The sequence below is a fragment of the Ictidomys tridecemlineatus genome, chromosome 4, assembly GCF_052094955.1.
Source record: "Ictidomys tridecemlineatus isolate mIctTri1 chromosome 4, mIctTri1.hap1, whole genome shotgun sequence".
Taxonomy (NCBI): domain Eukaryota; kingdom Metazoa; phylum Chordata; class Mammalia; order Rodentia; family Sciuridae; genus Ictidomys; species Ictidomys tridecemlineatus.
Genome location: NC_135480.1, coordinates 117570603 through 117598175, shown reverse-complemented (window position 1 = coordinate 117598175; position 27573 = coordinate 117570603). Strand labels below are relative to the sequence as shown.

Sequence of the window (27573 nt, the reverse complement as noted above, 5' to 3'; positions counted from 1 at the left end):
AATGCTGAAAGATAATGGGTTCCAACTTCAGGTTTGAAGATGAAATAAAAACCTTCCATGATAAACAAAAGTTAAAAGAATTTGTAGCTAGAAAACCAGCACTTCAAAACATTCTTGGAAAAACATTTCATGAAGAGGAAATGAAAAATAACAATGAAAACCAACAGTGGGAGGTAGTACAGTGAAGAAAAACTAATCAAAGGGGAAAAACAAATCAACTTAAATAACAAAAATAAACAAATATGGCTGGAAATACAAACCATTATCTCAATAGTAACCCTAAATGTTAATGGCTTAAACCACCAATCAAAAGACATAGGCTAGTAGACTGGATTTTAAAAAAAAATCCAACAATATGCTGCCTATAGGAGACTCATCTGATAGGAAGAGACATACACAGAATGAAGGTGAAAGGTTGGGAAAAATCATAACACTCATATGGACCTCAGAAGCAAGCAGTGGTGTCCATACTCATATCAAATAAAGTAGACTTCGAAAGAAGGACATTACATACTACTCAAGGGAACCATACACCAACAAGACATAGCAATCATTTATATATATGCCCCAAACAATGGTGCATCTATATTCATCCAACAAACTGTTCTCAAGTTCAAGAGTCAAATAGATCACAACACAATAATCATAGGTGATTTTAACACACCTCGCTCACCACTGGACAGATCTTCCAAACAAAAATCAAATAAAGAAATTATAGAACTCAATAACACAATCAATAACTTAGACTTAATGACATATATAGGATATTTCATCCTTCAATGAGCGAATACACTTTCTTCTCAGCAGCACATTGATTCTTTTTCAAAAATAGACCATATTTTATGCCACAAGGCAACTATTAGCAAAACAAAGGAGTAGAATTACTACCATGCATTTTATCTGATCATAATAGAATGAAATTGGAAATCAATGATAAAATAAGGAAGAAAAATCCTTACATCACATGGAGACTGAACAATTTGCTACTGAATGAACAATGGGTTACAGAAGACATCAAGGAGGAAATTAAAAATTCTTAGAGGTAAATGAGAACACAGACACAACATATTGAAATCTCTGGGACACTATGAAAGCAGTACTAAGAGGAAAATTCATTGCATGGAGTTCATTCCTTAAAAGAAGAAAAAGCCAACAAATAAATGACCTCACATTATATCTCAAAGCCCTAGAAAAAGAAGAACAAATCAGCAGCAAAAGCAGTAGAAGGCAAGAAATAATTAAAATCAGAGCTGAAATCAATGAAATTGAAACAAAAGAAACAATTGAAAAAATTAACAAAACTAAAAGTTGGTTCTTTGAAAAAATAAATAAGCAGCTGTGACCATGGCGACAGTGGTGACCCAGTGAGAAGAAGGTGGGGACGATAGCAGGTTGTGGTCCTCAGGGTTTGGGTTGGAGGTTAGATGCAGGGGCAACAGCTGGGGGAGGAATCAGGTGTGGAAGATCATGCTGGCTACAGCCAGTGAGGCCTGGGGACCATGCCCTGGAGGTATACATTTAAAATTGTTTGGAGTCAACACTGATTCCATCCATGGGTTTGTCAGCCTCTACTCCTGCTGTTCCAGTTCAGACCTCAAGTGCTTCAGATCATCAGACAGCATCACTGCCTCAGGATGCCCAATGCATGAAGGAAAAATGAAAGGCTGTCCAATGAATGCAGAACCCTCTAGTCCAACCTGTGAGAGCAAAACACTCTGTGCCTGCCCACAAAGATCGTGCCTATGAGTATGTGGAGTGTCCTGTTACAGGCACTGCTGTTAAGGAGAACCTGGATCCTTCAAATCTGATGCCACCACCTATTCAAACTCCAGCTCCAGGTAAGCCCTTTGCATTGTCTACCATCAGAGAGGAGTCATCCATTCCATGGGCAGATTCAGAGAAAAAGTGGGTTTATTCTTCTGAATAGATGTTCTGGAATGCAATGTTAAGGAAAGCGTGGAAGTGGAAGGATGAGGATATTAGTCCGAAAGCTATGTATAATATCATTAAAATTCACAATCAGAACAATGAACAGGCCTGGAAGGAGACATTGAAGTGGGAAGCTCTTCATGCTGTGGAGTGCCCTTGTGGTCCATCCTTGATCCGATTTGGAGAGAAAGCAAAACAATATTCACCAAGAGCAAGAATTCGTTCCTGGATGGGCTATGAGCTGCATTTCGATAGAAACGATTGGATCATCAACCATTGTGGCAGGAACTTAGATATGTAATAGATTTTTACTATGGTAGCAAAGTCAACAAGGACTACAAGTTCACCATCCTGGACTTCTGCCCTGCCTTGGATTCGCTTTTAGCAGTATGGAACAGAATGAAAGTTGCTTGTTGGTGCTCGACATCATAACCACTGTTTTGTTTGTTTGTTTGTTTTTGTGATGCAAAGTATAAACTTTTTTTTTCTGGGAGATACATTAAACTATTTTCCCCAAACTGAACTGCACTCATAATGTAACGGGAACTTAAAGTGGGTCATACACTTCATCCTCCACTTAGCAAAGGGCCCCTGCTCTATTCAGTTTTGAGCTGCATTTTGCCTTGTGGTTTATAGCAAATAGTTCAAGTTTTCTTCCCGTTTGGATTAAGTGGGAAGCAGTCCCTCAGTTTTCCCATAAGCTGCAATATTGCCTATGTATTTCATCTAGAAAAGTCTGAAAAAACTCTGAAAAAGAGTTTTTAGAAAGTGAAGAAAGCTGCTTTTTTTTTTTTTACCATTTTCTCAGGAATATTTGAGAGGTAAAACCTGAAAGCCAGTGTACTGCTCATGAACTTTTACCTGGTCAAATCTTTTAACTAAAATCATTTATAATAAATAAGCAATATCTTTTTTAAAAGAGACTATTATTTCTGAAGTCCCTACAATTTAGTTGAGACCCTGAACAAAATGCAAAGCCGTACCCTTGCACTCCAGCAAGACTAAGGCATGTCTTGGCTCCCAAATCTTATTTATATGCATTTTTCAGACTGGGCCTTGTTAAAGAAGTTTCAACTCACCATGAGGTGTTGATGCATATGCTTTGAAACACATATTTTAATTTTAAAAATATTTTCCTATTGTTCTGATATGTAAATCTGCTCCCCCAAAACAGGTCTCTTCCTTGTCCCTGGAATTTCAAGTTATCCCAACTTTGAGTCCCATTCATTCCTCCATTGGAAGCCTTCATCCTAGTTGGCTTAATCCATATTTAAAAGTCTGGCCTAAGTCACATTTCTAGTGATTATATTTAGCTGAGTATTAACATTCAGAGGAAGAGTATTTTTCTCAGATGTAGTTACGGTTTGCATTAATTCACTGTCTCAATTTTTATGTTTTAAGAAAACTTTAAGCTTGGTGTTGAAATTCCTTGTATCAGTAACCCCAAAACTGATTGTTCTAATTATAACAGCATGTTACAAATGACTGTTTTTTCAAGTGTTGATAATATCAAATCCTTTAATTTATCCTGAATACTGTTAAATTAGTGGATGGAATTGGCAGTCTGTGAGTGATTAATTTGGTATGGATTTCTTGGGTGTGTCAGTTTTGTGTGGAGTTTAAAAAATCCAACAAGCTTAAGTTCTACATGTCAAGAATATTTTGTACATTTTAAAATAAAGCTGATATTTAACAGGTTTTGGGGAAAAAGAAGAAAAAAAATAAGATTGACAGACCCTTAGCCATGCTAATGAAGAGAAGAAGAGAGAGAACTCAAATTTCTAGCATGTGTGATGAAAAAGGCAATATCACAACTGACACTACAGAAATACAGAAGATAATTAGAAATTATTTTAAAAACTTATTCTCTAATAAAATAAAAGATAGTGAAGTCATCAATAAATTCCTAAAGTCATATGACTGCCCAGATAGAGTCAGGAAGATATACACAACTTAAAACAGACAAATATCAAGTGAGGAAATAGAAGAAGCCATCAAAAGATTACCAACCCAAAAAAGCCCAGGACCGGATGGATATACAGCCGAGTTTTATAAGACCTTTAAAGAAGAACTAATGTCAATACTCTTCAATCTATTTTAGGAAATAGAAAAAAAGGGAGTACTTCCAAATTTATTCTATGAGGCCAATATCACTCTGATTCTAAAACCAAAGTCATTTTAAAGAAAAAAAAAACTTCAGATCAATATCTCTAATGAATATAGATGTAAAAATCCTCAATAAAATTCTGGCAAATTGAATACAAAAACATATCAAAAAAGATTGTGCACCATGATCAAGTGGGATTCATCCCAGGGATACAACGTTGGTTCAACAACAACAAAAATCAACAAATGTAATTCATCACATCAAAAGAATTAAAGATAAGAACCATATAATCTCTTCATAGACACAGAAATTTGACAAAATACAGCACCCCCTTTATGTTCAAAACACTAGAAAAACTAGGGATAACAGGAATATCAACATTGTAAAGGCTATCTACTTTAAGCCTCAGGTCAACATCATTCTAAACTGAGAAAAACTAAAGGCATTCCCTCTAAAATTTGGAACAAGACAGGGATGCCCTCTTTCACCACTTCTATTTAACATAGTTCTTGAAACACTGGCCAGAGCAATTAGACAGATGAAAGAAATTAAAGGAATAACTATAGGAAAAGAAGAACTTAAACTAGCACTACTTGCTGATGATATGATTCTATACCTAGAAGACCCAAAAAACTCCACCAGAACTAGTAAATGAATTCAGCAAAGTGGCAGGATATAAAATCAACACCCATAAATAAAAGGCATTTCTGTATATCAGTGACAAATTCTCTGAAAAGGAATTGAGAAAAACTACCCCAGTCACAATATCCTCAAAAAAATAAAATAAAATAAAATACTTGGGAATCAACTTAACAAAAGAAGTGAAAGATCTATACAATGAAAACTACAGAACCCTAAAGAGAGAAATAGAAGAAGACCTTAGAAGATGGAAAGATCTACCTTGCTCATGGATAGTCAGAGTTAATATTATTAAAATGACTATACTACCAAAAGCACTATACAGATTCAATGCAATTTCAATCAAAATCCCAAAGGCATTCCTCATAGAAATAGAAAAAGCAATCATGAAATTCATCTGGAAGAATAAGAGACACAGAATAGCTAAAGCAATTCTAAGTAGGAAAAGTGAAACAGATATAAGGTCACTATACCAGACCTTAAACTATACTACAAAGCAATAGTACCAAAAACAGCATGGTACTGGCACCAAAACAGGCTGGTAGACCAATGGTACAGAATAGAGGGCACAGAGACTAACCCACAAAAATTATAACTACCTTATATTAGACAAAGGAGCCAAAAGCATGCACTGGAAAAAGGATAGCATCTTCAACAAATGGTGCTGGGAAAACTGGAAATCCATATGCACCAAAATGAAATTGAATGCTTATATCTCACCATGCACAAAAGTTAACTCAAAATGGATCAAGGACCTAGGAATTAAACCAGAGACTCTGTGTCTAATAGAAGAAAAAGTAGGCCCTAATCTTCATCATGTGGGATTAGGCCCCAACTTCCTTAATAAGATATCTATAGCACAAGAATTAAAACCAAGAATCAACAAATGGGATGGATTCAAACTAAAAAATTTTTTTCTCAGCAAAAGAAATAATCTGTGAGGTGAATAGAGAGCCTACATCTCGGGAACAAATTTTTACCCCTAACACATCAGATAGAGCTCTAATCTCTAGGGTATATAAAGAACTCAAAAAGATAAGCATAAAAAAAAAAATGCCAAATAATTCAATCAATAAATGGGCCAAGGACCTGAACAGACACTTCTCAGAAAAGGATGTACAATCAATCAACAAATATATGAAAAATTCTCACCATTTCTAGCAATCAGAGAAATGCAAATCAAAACTACTCTAAAATACCATCTCACCCCAGGAAGAATGGCAGCCATTATGAAGACAAACAATAAGTGTTGGCGAGGATGTGAGGAAAAAGGTACACGGATACACTGCTGGTGGGACTGCAAATTAGTGCAGCCAATTTGGAAAGCAGTATGGAGATTCCTTGGAAAGCTGAAAATGGAACCACCATTTGACCCAGCTATTCCTCTTCTCAGACTATACCAAAGGACCTAAAATCAGCATACTTCAGGGACATAGCCACATCAATGTTTATAGCAGCACAATTCACAATAGCTAAACTGTGGAGCCAACCTAGATGTCCTTCAGTGGATGAATGGATAAAAAACGTGGCATTTATACACAATGGAATATTACTCAGCACCAAAAAATAATAAGATCATGACATTTTCAGGGAAATGGATGGCATTAGAGAAGATTATGCTAAATGAAGTCAGCTAATCCCAAAAAAATAAATGCCGAATGTTTTCTCTGATATAAGGGGTCAAAGTGGGGTAGGGAGGGAGAGCATGGGAGGAAGATTACCTCTAGATAGGGGATGGGAGGAAAAGGGAGGGGGAAGGGGAATAGCAAGGATGGTGGAAGGTGATGGTTATCATTATACAAAATACATGTATGAAGATGTGAATATACAAACAGAGATATGATAAATTGTGGTATAAAGGTATATTAAGAATTATAATGTGAAAAAAGAGTTCATGTATAAATGGCATAATTTGGTGTGAACATACTTTATATACAGAGTTACAAAAATCGTGCTGAGAATGGATAATTATGAATGTAAAGCATTCCACTATTGTCATGTATGTAAGAAATAAATTAAAATATAAATAAATAAATTTTTAAAAAGGGTTATGGTTTGGATGTGAGGTGTCCCTGAAAAACTCACATGTGAGACAGTCCAAGAAGGTTCAGAGGAGAAACAATTGGGTTGTAAGAGTCTTAACTCAATTGGTGAATTAATCCCTAGTGGGATTAATTGAAGTGGTAGGGTATGGCTGAAGGAGGTAAGAATTAGCACACGGCTATGGGGCATATATTTTGAATCTGGAAAGCAAAGTCAGTCTCTCTCTCTCTCTCTCTCTCTCTCTCTCTCTCTCTCTCTCTCTCTCTCTCTCTCTCTCTCCTTCTTGAATACCATGAAATCTGTTTCCCTCCACCATGTTGTTCTATGTCACATCCAGCCTTTAGGAATGGAGCCGACCTTCTATGGAATAAGACCTCTGAAACAGTGAGCCCACAAATAAATGTTTCCTCCTCTATAATTTTTCTGGTCAGATCTTTTAGTCACAGCAGCAGAATAGCTGACTAAAACAACTAGTATTGGTAAGGACATGGAGAAACTGGAACCTTCCTATTGTGTTGGCAGGAATGGAATGTGATAACAGTTGCTGTTGTGTGTAGATGATTCAGAAGTTGCATCTGAACCATAACATAATATACTATTGGTCATCAGGATTGTAACTTCTGCTTTCCTCCCTTACTCTACCGTAGCCATAGAGTTCATAGGTTTGAGTCTTGAGCCCCATGGAATAAAGATTTATACAGGAATTATGCAGATATGTGATTCCCTTTCAGTGAGACTCATTAAATTTGTGGATGGGATGATAATCTGACTCCTTTCTCTTCATTTCAAACAGGGAGGCTCCTTCCTTGCTTGGAACACAAGTTTATCTTCTATATTTCCTAAAGTCCCTAGTCACAATGTTGAATAAAGTGAGACTATTTTATCATAGTGCAATGATTTGATTTAGGTCAGGAGCTGTTTTGTGTGGAAGGATGTAATTGGTTTCCAATGGTACCCACTTGAGATTAGTTGGATTATTCACGTCTGTGTGTGTTAATTTCACAAATACCTGTCCACTATCAATAAGAGCCTCAACTATACAGCCAAGGAGGAATAAGACACAAAAGACTATACTGACCTTTGCTGTGATGTGTGTCTGAACCAAACAAACAAATTGCTATCCAGTCTCTGACTGGATGTGACTCATCAGGTCACCTTGGAGACACACAGCTTCAAGGAAATTGTAGTGGTACCCCCTCCTCCACAGAAAATCTTAATTGAGCTTCTCTAGAAATATTCACCATAATTGACCTTAGGACTATCAGCAAAAGAATATCTACAGAGAAATTAAATGTACTTAAGCTTTCTATCTCCTGTTGCTCTATCTTACAATAATAAAATTTGTCCACAGGCCTAAAAGAGATCAGCACCTCTTTACTAGTTTTTCACAAACACTTATGGACTATCTACTGTATATATATATATATATATATATATATATATATATATATATATGGCAATTTGTAAAAGTTTTCAAGGGAAGTGTGTCTGCAAATGCAAAGTGTGATAAGAAAGACAGATCCTGTAATGAAGCTTCTGGCTTTGGGTGAGAGCTTCACAGAGATGTTTATATTTCAAAGATAAGAGAAGCTGGCAGGGGGAGGGGAAAAAAGGGGAGAAGAAGCTCTCCCCTTCTCAGGAGCTGTCCTTGAAGGGTTAACTTGCCTAGAACAGTGAAAGAAAAAGCTGTTTTTGTGTGAACTTCTGAGCCCTTCCCTTACACACTGTGTATAAAGTTCTGAAACAGCATGAACTCGGGGTTCAGGGGAATTAATTGATTCAGTGAAAGCTGTGCCCTCTGAACCTGGCTACAGCCAAATAAAACTGCTTCCTGTTTCCTATCAGATGTCCTGCCTCATCTGTCCCCTACAACAAAATGATTAAAGACATTATTCATTGCCCTCTGCTACCCCATCCTTCTACACACACACACACACACACACACACACACACACACACACACACACACCATGCATTTGCCAGTCATAAATGCAATATTCTCTCTGTATGGGATGCACAGTATCTTTACTCTTTCCTAGGTTATAGACCCTTCCCATCCTCCCAATTGAGTACAGGGAAAAAGAAGCACAAATCATTTCTATTTTATTTATATCTGCCTATGGCCACAGGTGCATTTGAGTAGAGAATAAGAACCTGCTAAGTATTAAGTGTTTATCTAGATAAAAAAGACACTGAAGATTTTGAAGACTTGTTTAAACCTAAAAATTAGTCCCATATACTCTAAAACATGTAACAATGCCTTGTTGATTTTATAGGTTGTCTTTGTATTTTTGCTGTTGGAGGCAATACTGGGTGGCATCTTCTTAACATTAATCTTCTTCATGAAAAAAAAAAAACTTAAAAACAAACTCCAACAATCCAAAAAAACCGTGTAAATACAGTGTCACAGCTTGGGCAAGCCTGTAGAGTAGATGTGTGAGCCACTTGATATCTTCTCAAACAGGATGATCTGGGAGGAAAGGAAAATCAATAGTAAAAAAGATAAAGACTTTTTTTTTTTCTGAGGATGAATGATAGTCTGAAGGTTTATCAGATATCAAGGAAAGATTTGGGCTGACTTACTTCATTGTCCCCTGGATGAAGCCAGACTCCGGGAAGGTAAAGTGTTTCCTGAGGCCCAATGTTCCAATATCGCCCAAGGTTATGTCCATTGATGAACACAAATCCAGAAACCCATCCCTGAAAAGGATGAGGCTTGAGATACAGGAAGAGATTCACACCAGCAAGTGAAACTTAAAGCACTTGAGGAATGAGAGCAAGATACCTATAACACTGAAGGTGAAAGTAAAGTTTAGAAAGTAGTGTATCTTTTTTTTGGGGGGGGGTGGGTACCAAGTATTAAACTCATGGCACTCAACTACTGAGCCACATCCCCAGCCATATTTTATATTTTATTTTGAGACAGGATCTCACTGAGTTGTTTAGTGCCTCACCATTGTTGAGGATGGCTTTGAACTTTCGATTCTTCTGTCTCAGCCTCCCAAGCTGCTGAGATTACAAGTGTGTGCCACTAGGCCAGGCAGAAAAAAATAAGTCTGAGAACTTCAACCCTGATGTCTAGGAATCAGAGAGGAAAACAGGACTGGAACCAGCCCTGTACTATGATGTTTCTGTTCCTCCTGCCCTATCCCTATAATGCATAATGTGACATACATTTTTTTTCTTTTTGGTATCTGGGATTGATTGAACCCAGAGGTGCTTAACCATTGAGGCTAAAGGAGTCTTTTTGCTTCTGAAAATAAGTATTAGGTAGTAGAGATGAATACTACTGGTGGCAACAGCTGTAAAAGCTACATAATCTTTTTTAATCTGCTTCTGATACAATGAAAAACTATAGCACCAAGATCTAAAATAAGATAATGAAAAGGGGGGGGGGCAATCCAGGCAGTTTTTTTCTCTAGAAACATTTACTTCCTCAAAGAGTACTTCTAAGGAGCTGAATGGAACCTTTCATACCTTTATAAGGATAAGGACACAAAAACTGGATGCCAGCAAGCTTTACTAAACAAAGTACACTTTGTTTGAGAGCTCCCAGAGGATTATAACATAGGAAAAAGTGAACTAGAAATAGTCTATTCATTGGAAGCCTCACTTCAAATCATTTCCATCCTTGTAACTAGAGCAATATGCTTCTAAGTGACCCTGTCACCTCAAGAGAGATATAAATCCTCACTGGAGGAAAATGACATCATCTTAGACATAGAAATATAAATACATATGTGTGTGTGTGTGTGTGTGTGTGTGTAGTATTTTCCAGATATCTGTCTAATGCTCAATGAAAAAAATAAGCAAGCAGATAAGGGAATATAAGGGAAAGGACAGTATAATAAAAACCAAGAGGAACAACTGGCAGTAGAAGTAAATGCACAGGTGACCCAGATAACAGAATTTCAAGATACAGGTTTGGAAATAATCGTGCTAAATAAATTAATATGTTCAAAAGTATAAACCAAGACTAAGAAATCTGGCATCAAATTAAAATATTTAAAGAACTATAAAATACAGTGTCATTGTTTGGATATATGAGTTGTTCCCCAATAACCTTAAATAATAGACAATGCAGGAGGGTTCCAAGATAAATTGATTAGATTATTAGAGCTATTACCTAATAATTGTACTAATCTATTTAATAGATTGATAATTTGAAAGAACCACTATGCTGAGTGATCACTGTAGACAGGTAGGTTGTGCCTGGAATAAGGAGGTCACTGGGGGATGTTCCTTTGGAGTTTATATCTTGTCCCTGGAGGACCACTCTTTCTGCATTCCCACTGTTATGAGCTGACAGCTTTCCTACACCATGCCCTTCTGCAGTGGTGTTCTGCCTAACCTGAGACCCACAGCAATGGAGTTGGCCAATGATGGACTGAACCTCTAAACTCAGGAGCCAAAATAAACTTTCCCTCCTCTAAGTTGTTCTTGTCAGGTATTTAAGTCACAGCAATGAAAAACATGATAATTAATATTTAATGGTGTTTTGAGTAGCATATTAAACATAGCAGAGAAGAAAGTTAGTAAACTGAATAATAAGAAGAAATTTTCCAAAAATAAAATCAGAGGACAAAAGAATAGGGAGAACAGAAGGAGAAAGAATCAAAATGGATATACCAAATTAGCCTAATAAATTTTAAAACTGGAATCTTTCAAATGCTTTAAATTGAAACACAAAGATTGCTGGACTGAATTTTAAGTAAAAAAGTTATGTGCTACCCGAGAGAGAATCGATGAAAACATAAAGATATTGATAAAAAAAAAATTTTTAAAAAGAAAAACAAAACAGGTAAATGATAAAACATGTAAATCTTAATCAAAAGGAAATTTCTATAGCTGTGAAAATATCAGAAAAACAGACAAGAAATATTATTAGAGATCAGTGGAATGGGAATAGGAAAGATAGCAGAATGAATTAAACATAACTCTCCTGTGATCATTCATATATGAATACATGAAGAGTGTAACTCCACATTGTTCCTGTTGGGTCTTTTGGTCATCGCAACAAAAAGTTGACTAAAACACTCCCCAATAAATGGATTTAACTAGCTGAAAAGATTTGTTTTAAAAGACCCAATGATAAGAAACTCATCTTGCCAGGGACACACAGAGACTAAAAGTGAAAGGATGAAAAAAAATGTTTCACACAAACAGAAACCAAAGTGAGCTAGAGTGGCAGTACCTACATCAGATAAAGTACACTCTAAGTCAAAAACTGTAAAGAGACAAAAAGAGTCACTATATAATTACAAAGAGATCAATTCAACAAGGGGAAATAACAACTTACAGATATACATTCACCTAACTCTGGAAGACATAATGTTATGAGGCAAACATTATTAGATCTAAAGGGTAAGATGCATTCCAATACAATAATATTTGAAGATTTAAAGATTTCACCTGCATCAATGAACAGACCACACACACACACACACACACACACACACACACCACCACCACCACCACCACCACCACCACCACCAACACACAAAATAAAACCAGAAACATTGCAGTTAATCTGCCCTATAGAACAAATATACCTGAGGGGGATTTGTAGAACATTTTATCCAATAGCTGCAAAACACACATTCTACTCACTGGAACATGGAACATTCTCCAAGATGGATCAAATATTAACCCACAAAACAACTTTCAACAAATTTAGAAAAAACTGAAATCATATCTTCTCTGACCACAATGGAAGAAAACTAGAAATCAACAAGGAGTTTTGGATGTTGTATAAATACATGGAAATGAAACAACATATTCTTGAATGACCACATGTCAATGAAGAAATTAAAGGGGAGGTATTTAAATTTCTGGAAACAAATGAAAATGGAAATACAACATACCAAAACCTGTGGGATGCAGTAAAAGAAACACAAAGAGGGATGTTTATAGCAATGAGATCCTATATCAAAAAAGCTCAGGCTGGGGACATAGCTCAGTTGTTAGAGTGCTTGCCTCACATGTACAAGGGTTCAATCCCCAGCACTGCAAAAATAATGTTCAGATATTTCAAACAACCTCATAGTACAACTTGCAAAGCTAGGGGTATAAACCCAAATAGTAGTAGAAAACAAATAAAAAAAAGATCAGAGAGCAGTAGGCTAGGGGAAAATAGAGTTATTTTAGATTAGGTAGAGGGGAGTGAATGGAGAACAGGCAGTATGGGGTAGGAAGGACAGTAGAATGAATCAGACATTATTACCCTATGTACATATATAATTATATGGTGGGATTCTACATCATGTATAACCAGAAGAATGAGAAATTATACTTTATTATATATGATGTATTAAAGTGCATTCTACAACACATCTACTGCCATGTATAACTAATTAAAACAAATTTTTAAAAATGAAATGAAAAGAAAAAAGATCAGAGAAATAAAAAAAGAATTAAATGGAGACTAATAAAAATAATACATGGGATCAATGGAATCAAGACTAGTTTTTTTAAAAGATAATCAAATTGACAATCTTTTGAATAAACAAAAATGACAAAAGATCTAAATAAATAAAATCAGATAAAAGTAAATATTATAACTTCTACCACAGATATAACATTAGGAACTATTGTGAACAACTATGTACTAACATTGGAAAATCTAAAAGAAAGAAAGAAATTTCTGAACACATATAACCTACCATATAAAACTTGAACATACAAGATTAATTCAAATTTAGAAATGCCTCAGCAAAGAACAATATAGGGCAAGATGGCTTCACTGCTGAATTTTACCAAACTTTTAAAGAAAAACTATCAATTCTTATTAAGTTATTCTAAAAACTGAAAGTTAGGGAACACTTTCATACATATCCAGTAACAAGAGAAGGGTTAAATATAGTATCATATATTTGCTAATGTAATCCTAAATGACAGTGAAAATGAACAAATCAATGCAACATCAGTGAATGGTTGAATGTCACAAGCAATGTTGACAAAAGGCCAAGTGGTGAAGCACCTGCCTTAGGTGCTCAGTAGTAAAGTACCTGCTTCACCTGTACAAGGATGGAAATTCAATCCCTAATTCCACACCAAAAAATAAAAGGAATGCATGTCACACGATTCAATTTATATGAATTCATTATAAGAAATACTAAATTAGAGTGTTAGAATTTAATGTAGTAGCTACCTTTAAGGAAAAACCATCAGCAACTGTAGAGTTGTGCTAACAACTTACTTCTTCATCACAATGATGATTAATAGGTGTTTATTTTATAATAATTTGTCAATCTACATATTAATATTTTGTATACTCATATATTTATGTTCATAAATAAAAAACTTGGAGGGGAGGCCAGTTTAGGCCTCCCTCAAAATCAATGCAGAATATAATTTATGATATGATCTCATTAGTGTAAAAAAGTAATTGTGTGTGTGTGTGTGTGTATGTGTGCATGTGTGTGTGTGTGTGTGTGTGTGTGTGTGTAGGCAAAGTAAAGCATAAAAACAAATTTTGGCAGTGCTGAGCTTTCAAATGCACAAATGAATTGGAATAGCAATAGGATTTAAGAAGAACTCCTACAATTCATTTTCTTACCATCATTTGAATTTTAAATTGTGTTTTATACATTTTCTAACAAGTGATAAGTAGGGCAACTAAGAAATATTAGAATGCTTGGCTAAAGTAAGAAGAGGAGGAAAGGCAAGCATTCCTCTCAGGAATATTCTCACTTAGGTATTATTTTTAAAAGTAGGAAGAACAGAGTAGAAGAGGGAGGCTCACTTACTGGTAGCCTCAGGAAGGTGTCCCTGGGAAAAGAGCCAGCCTTCAAGGTCCCCAGGTAGAAGGCAGGGCCCAAATATCTCACTGATACAGGCCTCCAGTTGGCAGAACGGAGCCTAAAAAAAATGGATCAAACCATAAGGAAGAGGAAAATGGTTCCCAGCTCTCATCCCAATATTGACCCCAGGTTTCCCTCATAGGATTCTGTTTCAGTGAGATTATGAGAATGCATGTATTAAAAAGAGAACCAGGAGACTTGCTCTAGGGTTCTAGTCCTGATTCAAAGGACTTGGTAATACAGAGTAAATTCCATAGTTCTCTGAATATTGGGCTGTTCACATACAAACTGATCAGTTCGTAATCTCAAAGATGCTAAGATTTGGATGTAGTTGGAGTTTGTACCCCAGAGAGGCATATCTTGGAAGCTTGGTCCCCAGAGTGGTGGTATTGTGATGGTGAAAACTTCAAGAATTGGGAGGACCAAGAGATGACTAGATCACAGGGTCACCAATTTCAGAAGGTATTAATAGTGGTTTCAGAGTAGATTAGTATGTATGAGAATGGCTTATTATAGAGAGGACACCCCACAGGCTTGGCCCTCCTGCAAACACTCCTATCGTGGAAAGCCACCCACCCCATGAGCCCACAACAGAGCAGACCAGGTGCCAGCACCATGCCCTCAGAATGACAGAACTGTGAAGTAAATAAACATTTTTTGTTCTCAAAATTCCCAGCCTTAGAATTTTTTTAATACCAACAGAAAAATAACCAAGGCAGCTGATCACTCCTTGTTGTCTTTGGAGGTAGAGAGGAACATACCTCTGGAAGAAGCTCATCTTCATCTCCAAAGAATAGATGGTAAAACCCTCCAGAGAAACATTATTGATTTTAACAGGGCCAATTAATCCTGCAGAGGGGAGGCAGTAAAGAGAATAGAAACAAGGACTGGATATTCTTCAGGATCTGGGACAAAGACATGAAGACATATGTATGCCTTGTGACGGGGGCACAGTCAGGAGGACATTTATGTGACAGCTGTGAATGAGGTTTCTGCTTGTTTGTATACTTAAACTATCGAGAAAGTTCCCACTTAGTATTGGAACATTTCTTAAAATTCCCAAAAGGGGTCTGGGCCCTGCTCTTGGACAAACCAGCACCCAATAACTGTTCTACTTTCCTGCCCTGTAGAAGTGGAAAAGGCAGGAGAGGGCAAGAAAAAGAGTTGTCATCTTTGATCCTAGATCCTCAGTATCCCATGCTGAGGAGTCCACTGTTGTTCTCCCAAACCCAACACAGCCCCAACTATTCATTCTAAGTAACTAAAGTGAAACCACTGCCTGCTTCTCAGGCCCTGATATCACCTTTCCTCTCATCTTGAATTTTCCATGAAAAATTTACTCGTCCTTGATTCTCCACCAGGATTCTGAGAAGTTGACATTCCTGTTTGGGGCAGAATAGTTAATGGAGACTATGTAGCCAGTTAGGACTCATATTCTAGAACTCATGATTTCCTCCAAGTCCCAGAAGGAAACAAAAGCAAAAGGGATAAAAGATGCCCCACAGCCCAGCAGTGCTCCCTCTCCAGTAAAGAGATGGGTGTGCTTCTATTACATATTACATCTGCCCTTTTCTTCTGCTGATCTTATTAGAAAGATAGAGGCTTACTTATGCCTTTGATCGGAGACCTAAACAGAGGCTGGGAATGACTCTTGCCTAGAGGAGAAAGTCCACTCTCACTAGAGCTTCTGGGCTGTAGGTTCGAAGCACCAGGGCTTGGGATATACCTTATACCCTTGCACAATCCTGTAGCAGCTCTATATGAGAAGATACACCAAAGCATAGTGGAGGAGAAGGAGGGATCTCAGGAACCGGACATATTTACCTGTTAACAGTGGTTCAAGGGCATCACCTGGATTCTAGAGCTACATACCGTGAAATTAGGAATGAACAGGTCCTGAACTTTCTCATTCAGAACTCCTAAAATTGTGTAATTCAAAAACACCTACAAAAAAAGAAACAGCATAAGACTGAGCCACCTGAAGAAAAGGAGAAGACAGGCTGTGGTTGAGGCAGAAGGAGGTCAATATGAGAGCAGGGACTAACAAATGTTTAGAAGCTCAATGGGAATTCCCAAAATAATTTGTGTTAAAGTAAAATGGAAGTCTGTTTTATTTGACTTTATAATCTCAATGCCTCCCCCATAGTAGGTGCTTTAAACACTACCATATCGTAAAGCAGATCAGCAACTAATTTGCTTCTTCAATTACAGAGTTAGATAAACACCAGGCTCACCACTTGGGATACCTATTGATAGCTACCTGTCCAATATCATGAACTTCAGCATGCAGGTAGCCTCCAGAGCAGATTGAAGTCTCATAAAGGACAAATCCAAAGGACTGACCACTGCCATTGTTTATCGGAAGATTCTCCATGTTGACTGGAATATGTGACTTCACTGGCTATGAGGAAGACAAGACAGGGACAGAAACCAAAGGACTGAGAAGTCAGGATCTTGCTGTCTGAGACTCTCATCACTGTTAAACCACTTATTGGTCCTCAAAAGTTCGCTGAATAGAAAATAATAGAACAAATGCTATGTGACCATGCTCTTATAAGTTAGGAAATTTCCTACCGACTAGGAAATTCAGGTGCTGGTGAAGAGAGCATACTTTCTGTAATCGTTAAGAATCAATCAACTGAGTAAACAAATTACATTCTAAATAATTGAAGTAGTCAAGAGATGATGTATACACTAAGTAATATTTAGTTAGCATGTGCTTGTCACTACTTTTTATCTAAAATAGTGAAATGAGAGGTAAAAAAAAACCACATGACCTTGTTTTTGAAAATTTTTCAAATTTTCTTCAAAATAGGGTACATACTGTAATTGCAAAGGGGCAACAGAGATCCATAATAGTTCAGTGACTAGACTAGTTGACGGTGAATCAAGACAGCAGTTCAGTTACATGGGTTCCCAGCTCTGATCTAGTCCTTTATGGATGCCATCACAGTATTCACCAAACACAATATCCTCTATAATCCTGCTATTCACCTCCACCAACATTTATTCTTCAAGTTTAAACCTCTTCACAGTTCTCCCAAAAGGAACTGGTGGGTCTTATTCCATGGCTCTATGTTTAGACATAATGCCAAGGATTAATTTTTATACTTCACAACAAAAGTTCCTTGAAGAAATATCTTTTTTAAGGAGTAATAGAAGTGCTCTTTATTGTTTTTATGCATTAAAATTCTTATTACACATATTGAGCATAATTTTTCATATCTCTGTTTTTATATAAAGTATGCTCACATCAATTCATGTCTTCATACATGTACTTTGGATAATGATGTCCATCACATTCTACCATCATTGCTAACCCCCTGTCCCCTCTTTCCCCTCTCATCCCTCTGCCCTATTTGGAGTTTGTCTATTCCTCCTACGCTCCCCCTCTCTACCCAACTATGATGCAGTCACCATATAACAAAGAAAACGTTTGGCATTTGTTTTTTTTTAGGATTGGCTAACTTCACTTAGCTGGTGGAACTGCAAATTGGTGCAACCAATATGGAAAGTGGTATGGAGATTCCATGGAAAACTGAGAATGGAACCACCATTTGATCCAGCTATCCCTCTCCTCAGTTTATACCCAAAGAACTTAAAAACAGCATACTACTGGGACACAGCCACATCAATGTTTATAGCAGAACAATTCACAACAGCTAAACTGTGGTAGCAAACTAGATGCCCTTCAATAGGTGAATGAATAAAAACAAAATGTGGCATATATACACAATGGAATTTTACTCAGCAATAAAAGAGAATAAAATCATGGCATTTGCAGGTAAATAGATGGAGTTAGAGAAGATAATGCTAAGTGAAGTAAGCCTTGAAGGAATCTCTACACCCTGGTCTCAGTCCTTTCCCCCCATCTCTGTAATGGTCAATCTTAGGCTGGTGCCAAAGCAGGACTCACCTCATTTAAGTACTGAAGAACCTCCCACAGTGGTAAGAAGTGAGATGGTCTCACAGAAGGGTACACGGTCTTCAAAGTATGTTGAGGTGAGAGGGGCAGGGGCTTTTCTACAAAGAAAATGAGTCACAGGGCAAGAAATGCCTATGATGACCACTGCCTTCTCTTAGCCTCCCCATTCTTATTCCTGATTCCTTGTATCCCTCAGTAAGCAAGAGAAATGAGATCTATGCTAGGATATGCATGTGCTTCTCCAAAAGTGATGCTAAATAGGCAAGAACTAAGTTGAAGCCATTTTGCAAACACACATAACTGGTAGACACAGAACCATAGAAGAGAGAGGGCTATTAGGGCATAGGAACTCTGTCTTATATCTTCTACAATGTTAGGCCTAGTTTCTAGGCCTTAGTAGATGGCTAACTGACTTTATTTAGTGAAATAAAATTAAACAGAATGAGGGGTTTTTTTCTTTTTATTTATGGGGTTCCTAAGTCATACACAGTACTAAGAATTTTACAAATAGGAACTTAGTCTTCACCATCATCATAGGAAACACATGTCATTATCTTAATTTTCAGCTAAAAGACTTAGAAAAGCTTATGCAAAACCACGCAGCTTTTAAGTGGGAAAGCCAGAATTGGAACCTAAGATTGCCTTTACCCTCAGGAACTTCATTAAACTGATGTTTATAGAAGAGACTGTTCCCTGTCCTCACTCTACCATAGGGTGGCCATCCTTCCATCAAATGGGTGTTGAGTACCTGAAATAGATGCAAAGAGTTTGCGAAGCTTGAAATATTTTTCTGTGTAATCTCCAGCCTCTGTCAGCACAGCATCATAATCTGCAAGACATCCAAGGCAGGGTCACAGGCCATGCAGCCCTCCACATCAGGCCCTGTTTTAGCACAGAACATGGGATAGGTCAGGGCCTCTGAGAGTAAGAGAGAAGGAAAATATATTAACTGCCTCCAGAATGCTCCATGACAGGCTAGTACATGAGGATGAAATGTAAGAACACTCCTCACGCCCTTCCTGGGGACTTGTATCTCCATAACACTGAGCCCACCCTGGGCATTTTACTTTCTGATGGAGACTCTAATCACTCCTCAATCTGGATTTTTCCAGCTGTGTCCAGCTGTGCTTGATAGCAATCATAGTTTGTGTCCTGTCTCTCCTAGAGGTTCTGGTCACAGAGTCAGTGGACCACACAAATGAGGCAGAGCTCAAAGTGCCAGGAAGCCCTGTCTCCTGAAATGACAGCCTGCTGGAGAGTTAAAAACATCACAGAAGAAAAGAAAGCAGATAAGAAAATAAATGCTCAGCAGAGATTATAGGTCAAAACCCCGTGATGTTAAAATATGATTCTAGAGTTTCCTCCCTAAAGCTCCAGCAATACTCTAACTGGGAAGGTGACCACACCCACCAACACCTGCCATAGCTAGTCACAACGCCTTTGTGCATCCCGAAATATACAGCTCCATTAATGAAACCAAAGTTGGTTCCACCATGGAACATATATGCGTTGAAGGAGATCTCACGGTTGATAAGTTCAGACACAGTTTGTTCAACTTCTGTAAAGGGGGAAGTGAAAAACATACAGAAAATTAGTAATTAAAGAAAGAAAGTTGTCTTGAGTAAAAACTATTATCTCCAAACACAATCAGTTAATTATTTTTTCATCAAACCTCCACTAAAATTCCAACCAGGAAGTGATAGAATCAGTCAGAACTAATTTAAGAAACTAAATCCTGCCAGGACCAAGAGCAGTTTTGAAAATTTTTACCCCACAGCACTGACATAATTTGACTCTAATTTACAGAAGTATCAAAAACCCTTAAGGTACATAAGTACCTACTTTTTATTCTTTTCATTTTTTAATTTTACAAAAAATTAGTGTGCCTTCATTCCCTCTCTCTAGGATAGTGTCTCTGGAGGCACTGAATAGAAACACAGTAATATTGCACATTCGTTTGTTTTAGAGTACCTGCTGAATGTGGACCTATATATTGATTTGCTTTCTAATGATCTGCTGATTCCACTAAATTATAGGCTTATTGCAGGGTAGAAATCATGTGATTTTTATTCAACAATGTATCTTCAGAGGCTGGATAAGTGTTCATACATGGTAGAAGTTCAATGATTTTATGTGACTAAATGAGCAGGTTAACCCTTTAAGTCCCATCTTCCCATATGTGAGACACATATAAAAACTTAAATTGAGCAAGAAATATAACATATATGGTAACTTTTGAAGAAAATAATGTATTTTAGAGCTCTATTCTTTAGAGAAAAGTAGTAGGTGATTGATTATAGCACTTAAAAACATAAATATATTTTTATATATTCACAATATTCATAAACTTGGATAGGTATAATATAGACATGATCAGTAGAAACATGAAATTAAGGGGCTAATTCTATAAACTGAGTCTATACAAAGACCCAAAGACTTTCTTTCAAAAAGCAATTTACCCAAAGTGTAATTTACCTAAGGCCATTTTGGCTCTACTCTGGCTTAAGTCAATAGGATGTTATATCCTTTGACAAACAACCTGTTTTCCTTAGGGCTATTCTCTGGACTGAGGAATTTAAGATCCTCCCTGCTGGTAAGAATGCAAATTACCTTGGCCAGGCGGGTATGTGACCTTTATACAGACCAAAGATTCCAAGACCCAGAAAAAAAGAATAATTTAAAAGAAAAGCCCATGACCACAGAATCTGTAAGAACAAGTGCCAGTTAGAACTGTCAGCATAGGCCAAGGAAACCAAAAGTTGCCTTTAGATCTTTAGCAGGTCATTATTCCTGCCACCTTCCCCACCCCCCACCCCACAAGTGGGTCTTGCTTAGGTACCTATGGGTAAAACCATGTGCTCTGGGGACTTAAAAATCTGATACTATTCTACTGTCAAAAATTGAGAGGTGGTGACTGGGTGGGACAATTCAGAAACTTTCCAAAGACTCGATAAAACTGGGGAACAAAGTGGGCACAACATCACTCTGTCATTTTAGTAGAGACAACCCACCTCTCTTTCCCTCCCTCTAGAGAATGATTTCTTTCCTAATTAATTCTGCTATATTTTTATTACATTTCATATCTTGCCTGAAATTTTCCCCTACAAGAACACAAGAGCCAAGAAACACATTGCAGCCTCCAGATTCCCAATACCACCTCTGGTAACAGTTCTAGATTAGCAGAGAATAATATCATTATCCATGACTCAAGGCCATCTGAACTTGGAGTTGAAAACTGCAAAACACTTACCATCCGCACTTTTAACATGATGTTTCCTTCCCCAACTGTCGAACCAGCCAGTCCAATATTCCATAACCAGAATGGGCTTATTTCTCTAGGAACAAACCAAGGCAAATATTAAGTCTGATAAAAAACAAAACAAGAATGGCCAAAAAACCTGAATACAATAGATGAGAACTTGAGGATCTTGTGTTTACACTTTTTTCCCAAGTCAGAGCTCCCTTTGTGATCCAAACTTCATTACCCCTTACACATTATACTTTCATCCTCCACAGCTATAGATCCTCCGCTCTTCCTAAGTGCCCAGGGTCTCTTGGCTTCCTCTAGTTTCATGTGCCTCCCTGCTGTTCCTAGGTAGCGTCAGTAAAGTCAACCTGGTCTTATGCAAGGCTGGTATTCAGAGAATTTATTTTAGATACACAAGGATCTGAATGCAATTACTGACTGTCTGAAACTGAGGCTTAGAGATCACAGAGCTCTTAGAGACACCATTTAACTCTGGCTCTAACCTTAACCACCAGAACTAAATTATCCTGTCTGCATTTTCACTTTCTCTTTGCCCTTATTTCAATCCATACCATTCTTGGGTGGAAGTGTCCATTGTTATTATGCTCATCCTCATACTTTTGGTGTGTGTGTGTTTGGCATAGGGGATTTAACCCAGGGATACTCTACCACTGAGCTATATCCTAAACCTTTTTATTCTTTACTTTGAGACAGAGTCTTGCTAAGTTGTTGAGCCTCAAGCTCACAAGCCTCCTACCTCAACCTCTTAAGTAGCTGGGATTATAGGCCTGTGCCATAGTTCCTTTATTACTTAATTTCTAATAGTTTATATTTTGTATGTTTATGCCAACAAACAATTCAGTATACGAGAATTCATAAATGAGCTGAGCATAACGGATCACATATGTAATCTTTGGTACTCTGGAAGGCTGAGGCAGGAGGATTGCAAGTTGAGATCAGCCTTTGCAAGCAATACCTATCACAATTTTTTTTTAAAGGGCTAGGAATGTAGCTCTGCGTTAGAGCATTTACTTAGCATGCTCAATATCCTGGGTCCAAACCCCAGTATTGAATAAATAAATAAATAAATATAAAAAGGAATTCATAAATGTTTGCACATCTCTATGGATTATACTCTTTATTTATGTAAAATAATTACCACAATACAATAGTAATTATTGAACTTTTACTATGTGGTGCACACTGACTAAAGTAATTTATTTCTTTTCTCCTGTGTAATAACCCCCAAAAGGAGATGTGTTCAGTCCCCATTTTACAAATGAAGAAATTGAGGTTAATTAACCCGTCAAAGCTCACTCAACTGGAATTTGAATTTGCCAGTTCAACTTCAGAAACATTCTCTTACCCATTACACTAAGCTGCCTATAGATTGCAAATGATTGGCTACCCAAAACTAGAAGAAAACACACTAAAATAATACATTCCTCAAAACTTCTGTTTTTGTGTCACAACACAATCAAGACTATATATGATAAGTACACAGCTAATGTTATACTGAACAGCAAAATTTGCAAGTGTGTCATCTAAGATCCTAGAAAAGAAAAAGAGACGTCTACCTTCACTATTTGTATTAAACACTATACTGACTTAGAGCAATTTGGCAACATATAGAAATAAAGGATATTTCAGATGGGATGGAGGAAGTCAGATTATTCCTGTTTGCTGACAATATAATTTTACATCTATATAAACCACATGAAAACTGGTAAAGCAGTTAAAAATTTACTAAAGTTGACCCAAAATTAATATACAAAAATTAGTACCACTTATACACAATAACAAAATGGCTGACAAAAGATCAAGAAAGCAAATCCAGTCATAATTGCTACAAAAGAAACAATAAAATAAAAATACTTCGAAATAAATTTAATGGAGGGAGTGAATAAACTCTATAATGAAAATTATAAAACACTGATGAAAGACATTGAAGAGGTCACATAGAAATGAACAGATCCCATGTTCATGAATTAGAAGAATTAGTAGTTAAGATGTCCACGTTATACAAAACAACCTACAGATTCCATCAAATTCCCAGAAAGATATTAATGACATTCTTCACATGAAGAAATCTTAATATCCATATGGGACTACAAAAGACCTTTTACTAGTATAAAAGCAATATTGAGCCAAAGAACAAAATTGGAGGAAGCACAATACCTGGCTTTGAAACATACCACTAAACTATGATAACCAGCTAACAAGCATAGGGACTAAAACACTGACACTGTTCCATATGGAACATAAAAGAGGAGGCATAAATAAATTCACATATCTACAACCAACTGACTTTCAATAAATTGCCACAAACACATATTTAGAAAGGATAGTCTTTCAATAAATGATGCTGGGAAAACTAGATATTCAATATGCAAAAGAATGAAATTAGACTCCTCTGTCTTCACCATATGCAAAACTCAACTGGCAACACCCCAAAAACTTAAGAACTGAAATTATAAAACTATTTTAAAAAATACTCAGGGAAACACTTCAAGAAACCAGTGTAGGCAAGGACATTTTAAAAATAAAACCTCAAAAGCACAGGCAAGAAAATCAAAATAGACAAATGAAATTTTATCAAATTGAGAAGCTTTTGCATAGCAATGGAAACAATCAATACCTGCCAAATGAGATAAAATATTTTCAAACTCATCAAACAAGGATCTAATTTCCAGAATATATAAAAAATTCACAACTCAAAAGTGATACAAAAGTAAACAAATAAATAATTCTATTAAAAACTGGGCATAAATAAATATCTAAATAGACATTTCTCAAGATATACTAATACTAAACAAGTATATGAAAAATATTGAATATTACTAAATACCAGAGAAATGAAAATCAAAACTATAATGAAATAGCATATTACCATAGTTAGAATGACTATTCAAAATGATCAAAAAAAAAAAAAAAAGAACAAGTACTAGTGAGGATGAAGACAAAGAGGAATTCATATACAATGTTAGCAGGAATGTAAATTAGTAAAACAGTATGGAAGTTCTGGCATGGGTGGAATTGGATCTATCATATCAAGTGAAAAGCCAGACATAGAAAGAAATACCACATCTTCTCACTAGTTTGTGGAAACTAGAAAGTGGATCTCATAGAAGAACAGAATAGAATAGAGGACACTAGAGACTGGGATGGCAGGGAGAAAGGAAGATGGAAAGGAATGGGCACCAAAACACAGAGGGGAGGAATTAGTTCTGGTTTTTCTTTGGCACAGTGTAGTAACTATTGGTTATGACAACCTATAATATATTTCAAAATAACTAGAAGAGTACAAAATTTCTAAAACCTAAACATGGTTAACATTCCAGAAGATAAAAGTTCTTATTGCTCTGATTTGTTCATTACATATTATACACATGCATTGAATTATCATAATAAATCTCATTAAAATGTACAAATAATATGTCTCAATTTTAAAAATGCCTTATTGCTAAAAATTGTTGATCTCAAAGAATAGAATAGTGATTTTTAGAGGTTAGGAAAAGCATAAGAAGCTAGGAGAAGGCTGAATAACAGGTACCAAAATCCAGTTAGATAAGAAGAATGAGTTCTAATGTTCCGTAGCACGGTAGGTTTAATGCAGTTTACAATATTCCTTTATGAAAACTACAAGACAGGAGTTTGAATTCCCCAAACACAAAGAAATGATAAGGAGATGAAACTCGAATTATTCTGATTTGATGATTAACCTTTGTTATGGAGAACTGTGTGAAAATTGATGAGAAAAGGAAATTTGATTGGTTCTTTAATTGCAAGAATGACTACTTGTGGAGAAGAGACTAGTACTGGAGAGAGGGCCCTCAAGCCAATGCTATGGGAGACCAATGAGCAGAAATGGTAGTGAGGACTTCTTACCTCAGGGCCAGAAGAGTGAACAGGGGATAGAAAGGAGGAGAGGGTAACATCATACCAGGTCTTGCAGGCCACCATACGGGAATGGAGAAAGGAAAATCAGGGAAGCCAAATATGCAGGGACCACAACCATGCTTGGTTATGACAAACCACCCTAGTGGTACTGAGAAAGGACTTGGAGGCATGAACTGTGCTCTGTCTATCTAAGTAACTATCACAGGAGGTTACCTACTCTGGGAGGATAGGACCTGCTTACTCTGTGTTTATTAAATATTTGCATAAAATTCTCACTCTGTTCCATAATTTGTACTGGTTAGCTGAAAAAGCCTAAACCCACGAAAAAAAATCATGTGTTCTTCATAAGAAGTACATATAGCCCATTTCCATGATCTTTACTCATATAAGAAAGAGAATATCAGCTCCCACTGATCCTTACTTAGGTGTTTCCTGGTATAAGCCCCTCATCCTTCTCAGAGTCATCTCCATGAACATGTTCTATGAACAGAAGTGATACAAGCATGGTTTCTTCCTCGTTCCCTACCCTGGAAGGCAAACATGCTCCCAACATGGCTTTGAATGCTACCAGTGCCCAGAGTAAAGACAGGCAGTCTTCTTATCAAACCCCCTTGATCACTGATCACCAGTTGCACAGGTTCAAGAGGTTATAGCAAGAGAAAGGGTTAAATTCATCTATAGGCTGTCTTACCTGCATTTGACGAAACCTAGAAAAGAACTTCTCCTTAAACGAATCCATATTGACAGTGGTCAGTGCTGTAGAGAGAAGAGATAGACCACTGAGGCATTGTGACAAGAGCCCTGAGGGAAGGGATGGAGGTCCACCTTGCACATGGCAAGAGTCACACTGAGTAGAAAGGATTATGAGACATTGCTGTAGTTCACTTTGCAAATCACAAAGTGCTATCATGACCATTGGTAATGATAAACATCATTACAGAGAAGAACAGTTAAACTTAGCCACATTTGTGTGAAGACACAGACCAAGGTTAAAAACTTGATCTAAAAACTGATCGCAGCTTATCTGGTCTCAGGCTCAGCATACTTTCCAGGGCACCATAATAAAGTGGGAAGAGCCACTAAAAAGAAGATAGCAGTTCACAACAGCTGCAAGTCTGCTTTAAAGATCATCTGACAGATGTTCCCTGAACCTACCTACTTGCTCATAAATTGGCCATTCCCCTCACTATTGTAACCTTGTGATTTTGCTTTGAATTGTCCTGGTAGTTCATTTTCTGGGATCTGCTAAGTTTCTAAACTAAACCTGAAGATATAGACTCTCAGAACTGGAACTTTTGTCTATGCCAGGTTCCATACACACCCATCCTTTGGTTCCCCACCAATTTTACATCTTGATGGGGATGTCCTGGATGCTGAGTCATATCAACCCAGATTCCTAGCACAGAAGTCACGAAAAATAGCAAAGTGCCCTCATGATGAGGAATTTCATTACTGCTGTTTAAAAGAAGCCACATTTGTAATCAAATCTCTGGGATCAGTCTCAATGGATATGGGAAAAAAGAGGCACCAAAGATACACTTGGTTCTTTCTGAGGCTAGTTGACAATTTACACTGGCTGTTAAGCATCTCTGAGTTCTACCTTGAAATAACTCTAAATTTGTACCTCCTTCAACAGAACCTTGCTCAATTTCCTTCTCGTTATCAGAGGTCAAGAGCAGCTCAACAATCCCTCTTTTCAGCAAGGCCTGTTGAGACAAAAATGAACAAAATGAACCCACTTCCCGCACTCCTATGGTTAGGATATATAAGGAAATTAGGAAATAAAGGCAATTGTACTCAAATGGGAAGAGTATGACCTACAAAAAAGTGCCATCTTTTGGATCTGGAGTGTCCCCCAAAGGCTATATGTAAAGTCTTGGTCCACAGAAGAAGCAATTGAGAGATGGTGAGAAATTTAATAGGCAGGGCTTAATGAGAGATTTTTACAACACTGGGATTGCAGCCCCCAAAGAAATTGTGA

The 27573-nt window shown here is 37.0% G+C and overlaps 1 protein-coding gene and 1 pseudogene across 3 annotated transcripts in view; one reads left to right on the top strand and one right to left on the bottom strand.

Moving 5' to 3' along the window:
• Nucleotides 1–27573, bottom strand: part of Glb1l3 (galactosidase beta 1 like 3) — a 47300-nt gene that overhangs the window by 5014 nt on the left and 14713 nt on the right. Inside the window, exons 8-20 of one of the 3 annotated variants that reach the window (XM_078047363.1) lie at nt 27217–27298; nt 26284–26348; nt 21696–21780; nt 19860–20003; nt 19194–19274; nt 18437–18543; nt 16781–16921; nt 16393–16464; nt 15824–15902; nt 15282–15369; nt 14467–14578; nt 9302–9418; nt 8805–9188 (exon numbers count right to left, since the gene is read on the bottom strand). In XM_078047363.1, the coding sequence (XP_077903489.1) occupies nt 9123–9188; nt 9302–9418; nt 14467–14578; nt 15282–15369; nt 15824–15902; nt 16393–16464; nt 16781–16921; nt 18437–18543; nt 19194–19274; nt 19860–20003; nt 21696–21780; nt 26284–26348; nt 27217–27298 (1239 nt within the window). In that variant the 3' untranslated portion in view covers nt 8805–9122. Of the gene's footprint in view, nt 1–8804; nt 9189–9301; nt 9419–14466; nt 14579–15281; nt 15370–15823; nt 15903–16392; nt 16465–16780; nt 16922–18436; nt 18544–19193; nt 19275–19859; nt 20004–21695; nt 21781–26283; nt 26349–27216; nt 27299–27573 lie in introns of those variants that run through there. The other 2 variants (XM_078047364.1, XM_078047365.1) reach the window with 2 other exon arrangements.
• LOC101976769 (holocytochrome c-type synthase pseudogene) lies at nt 1553–2361 on the top strand (annotated as a pseudogene).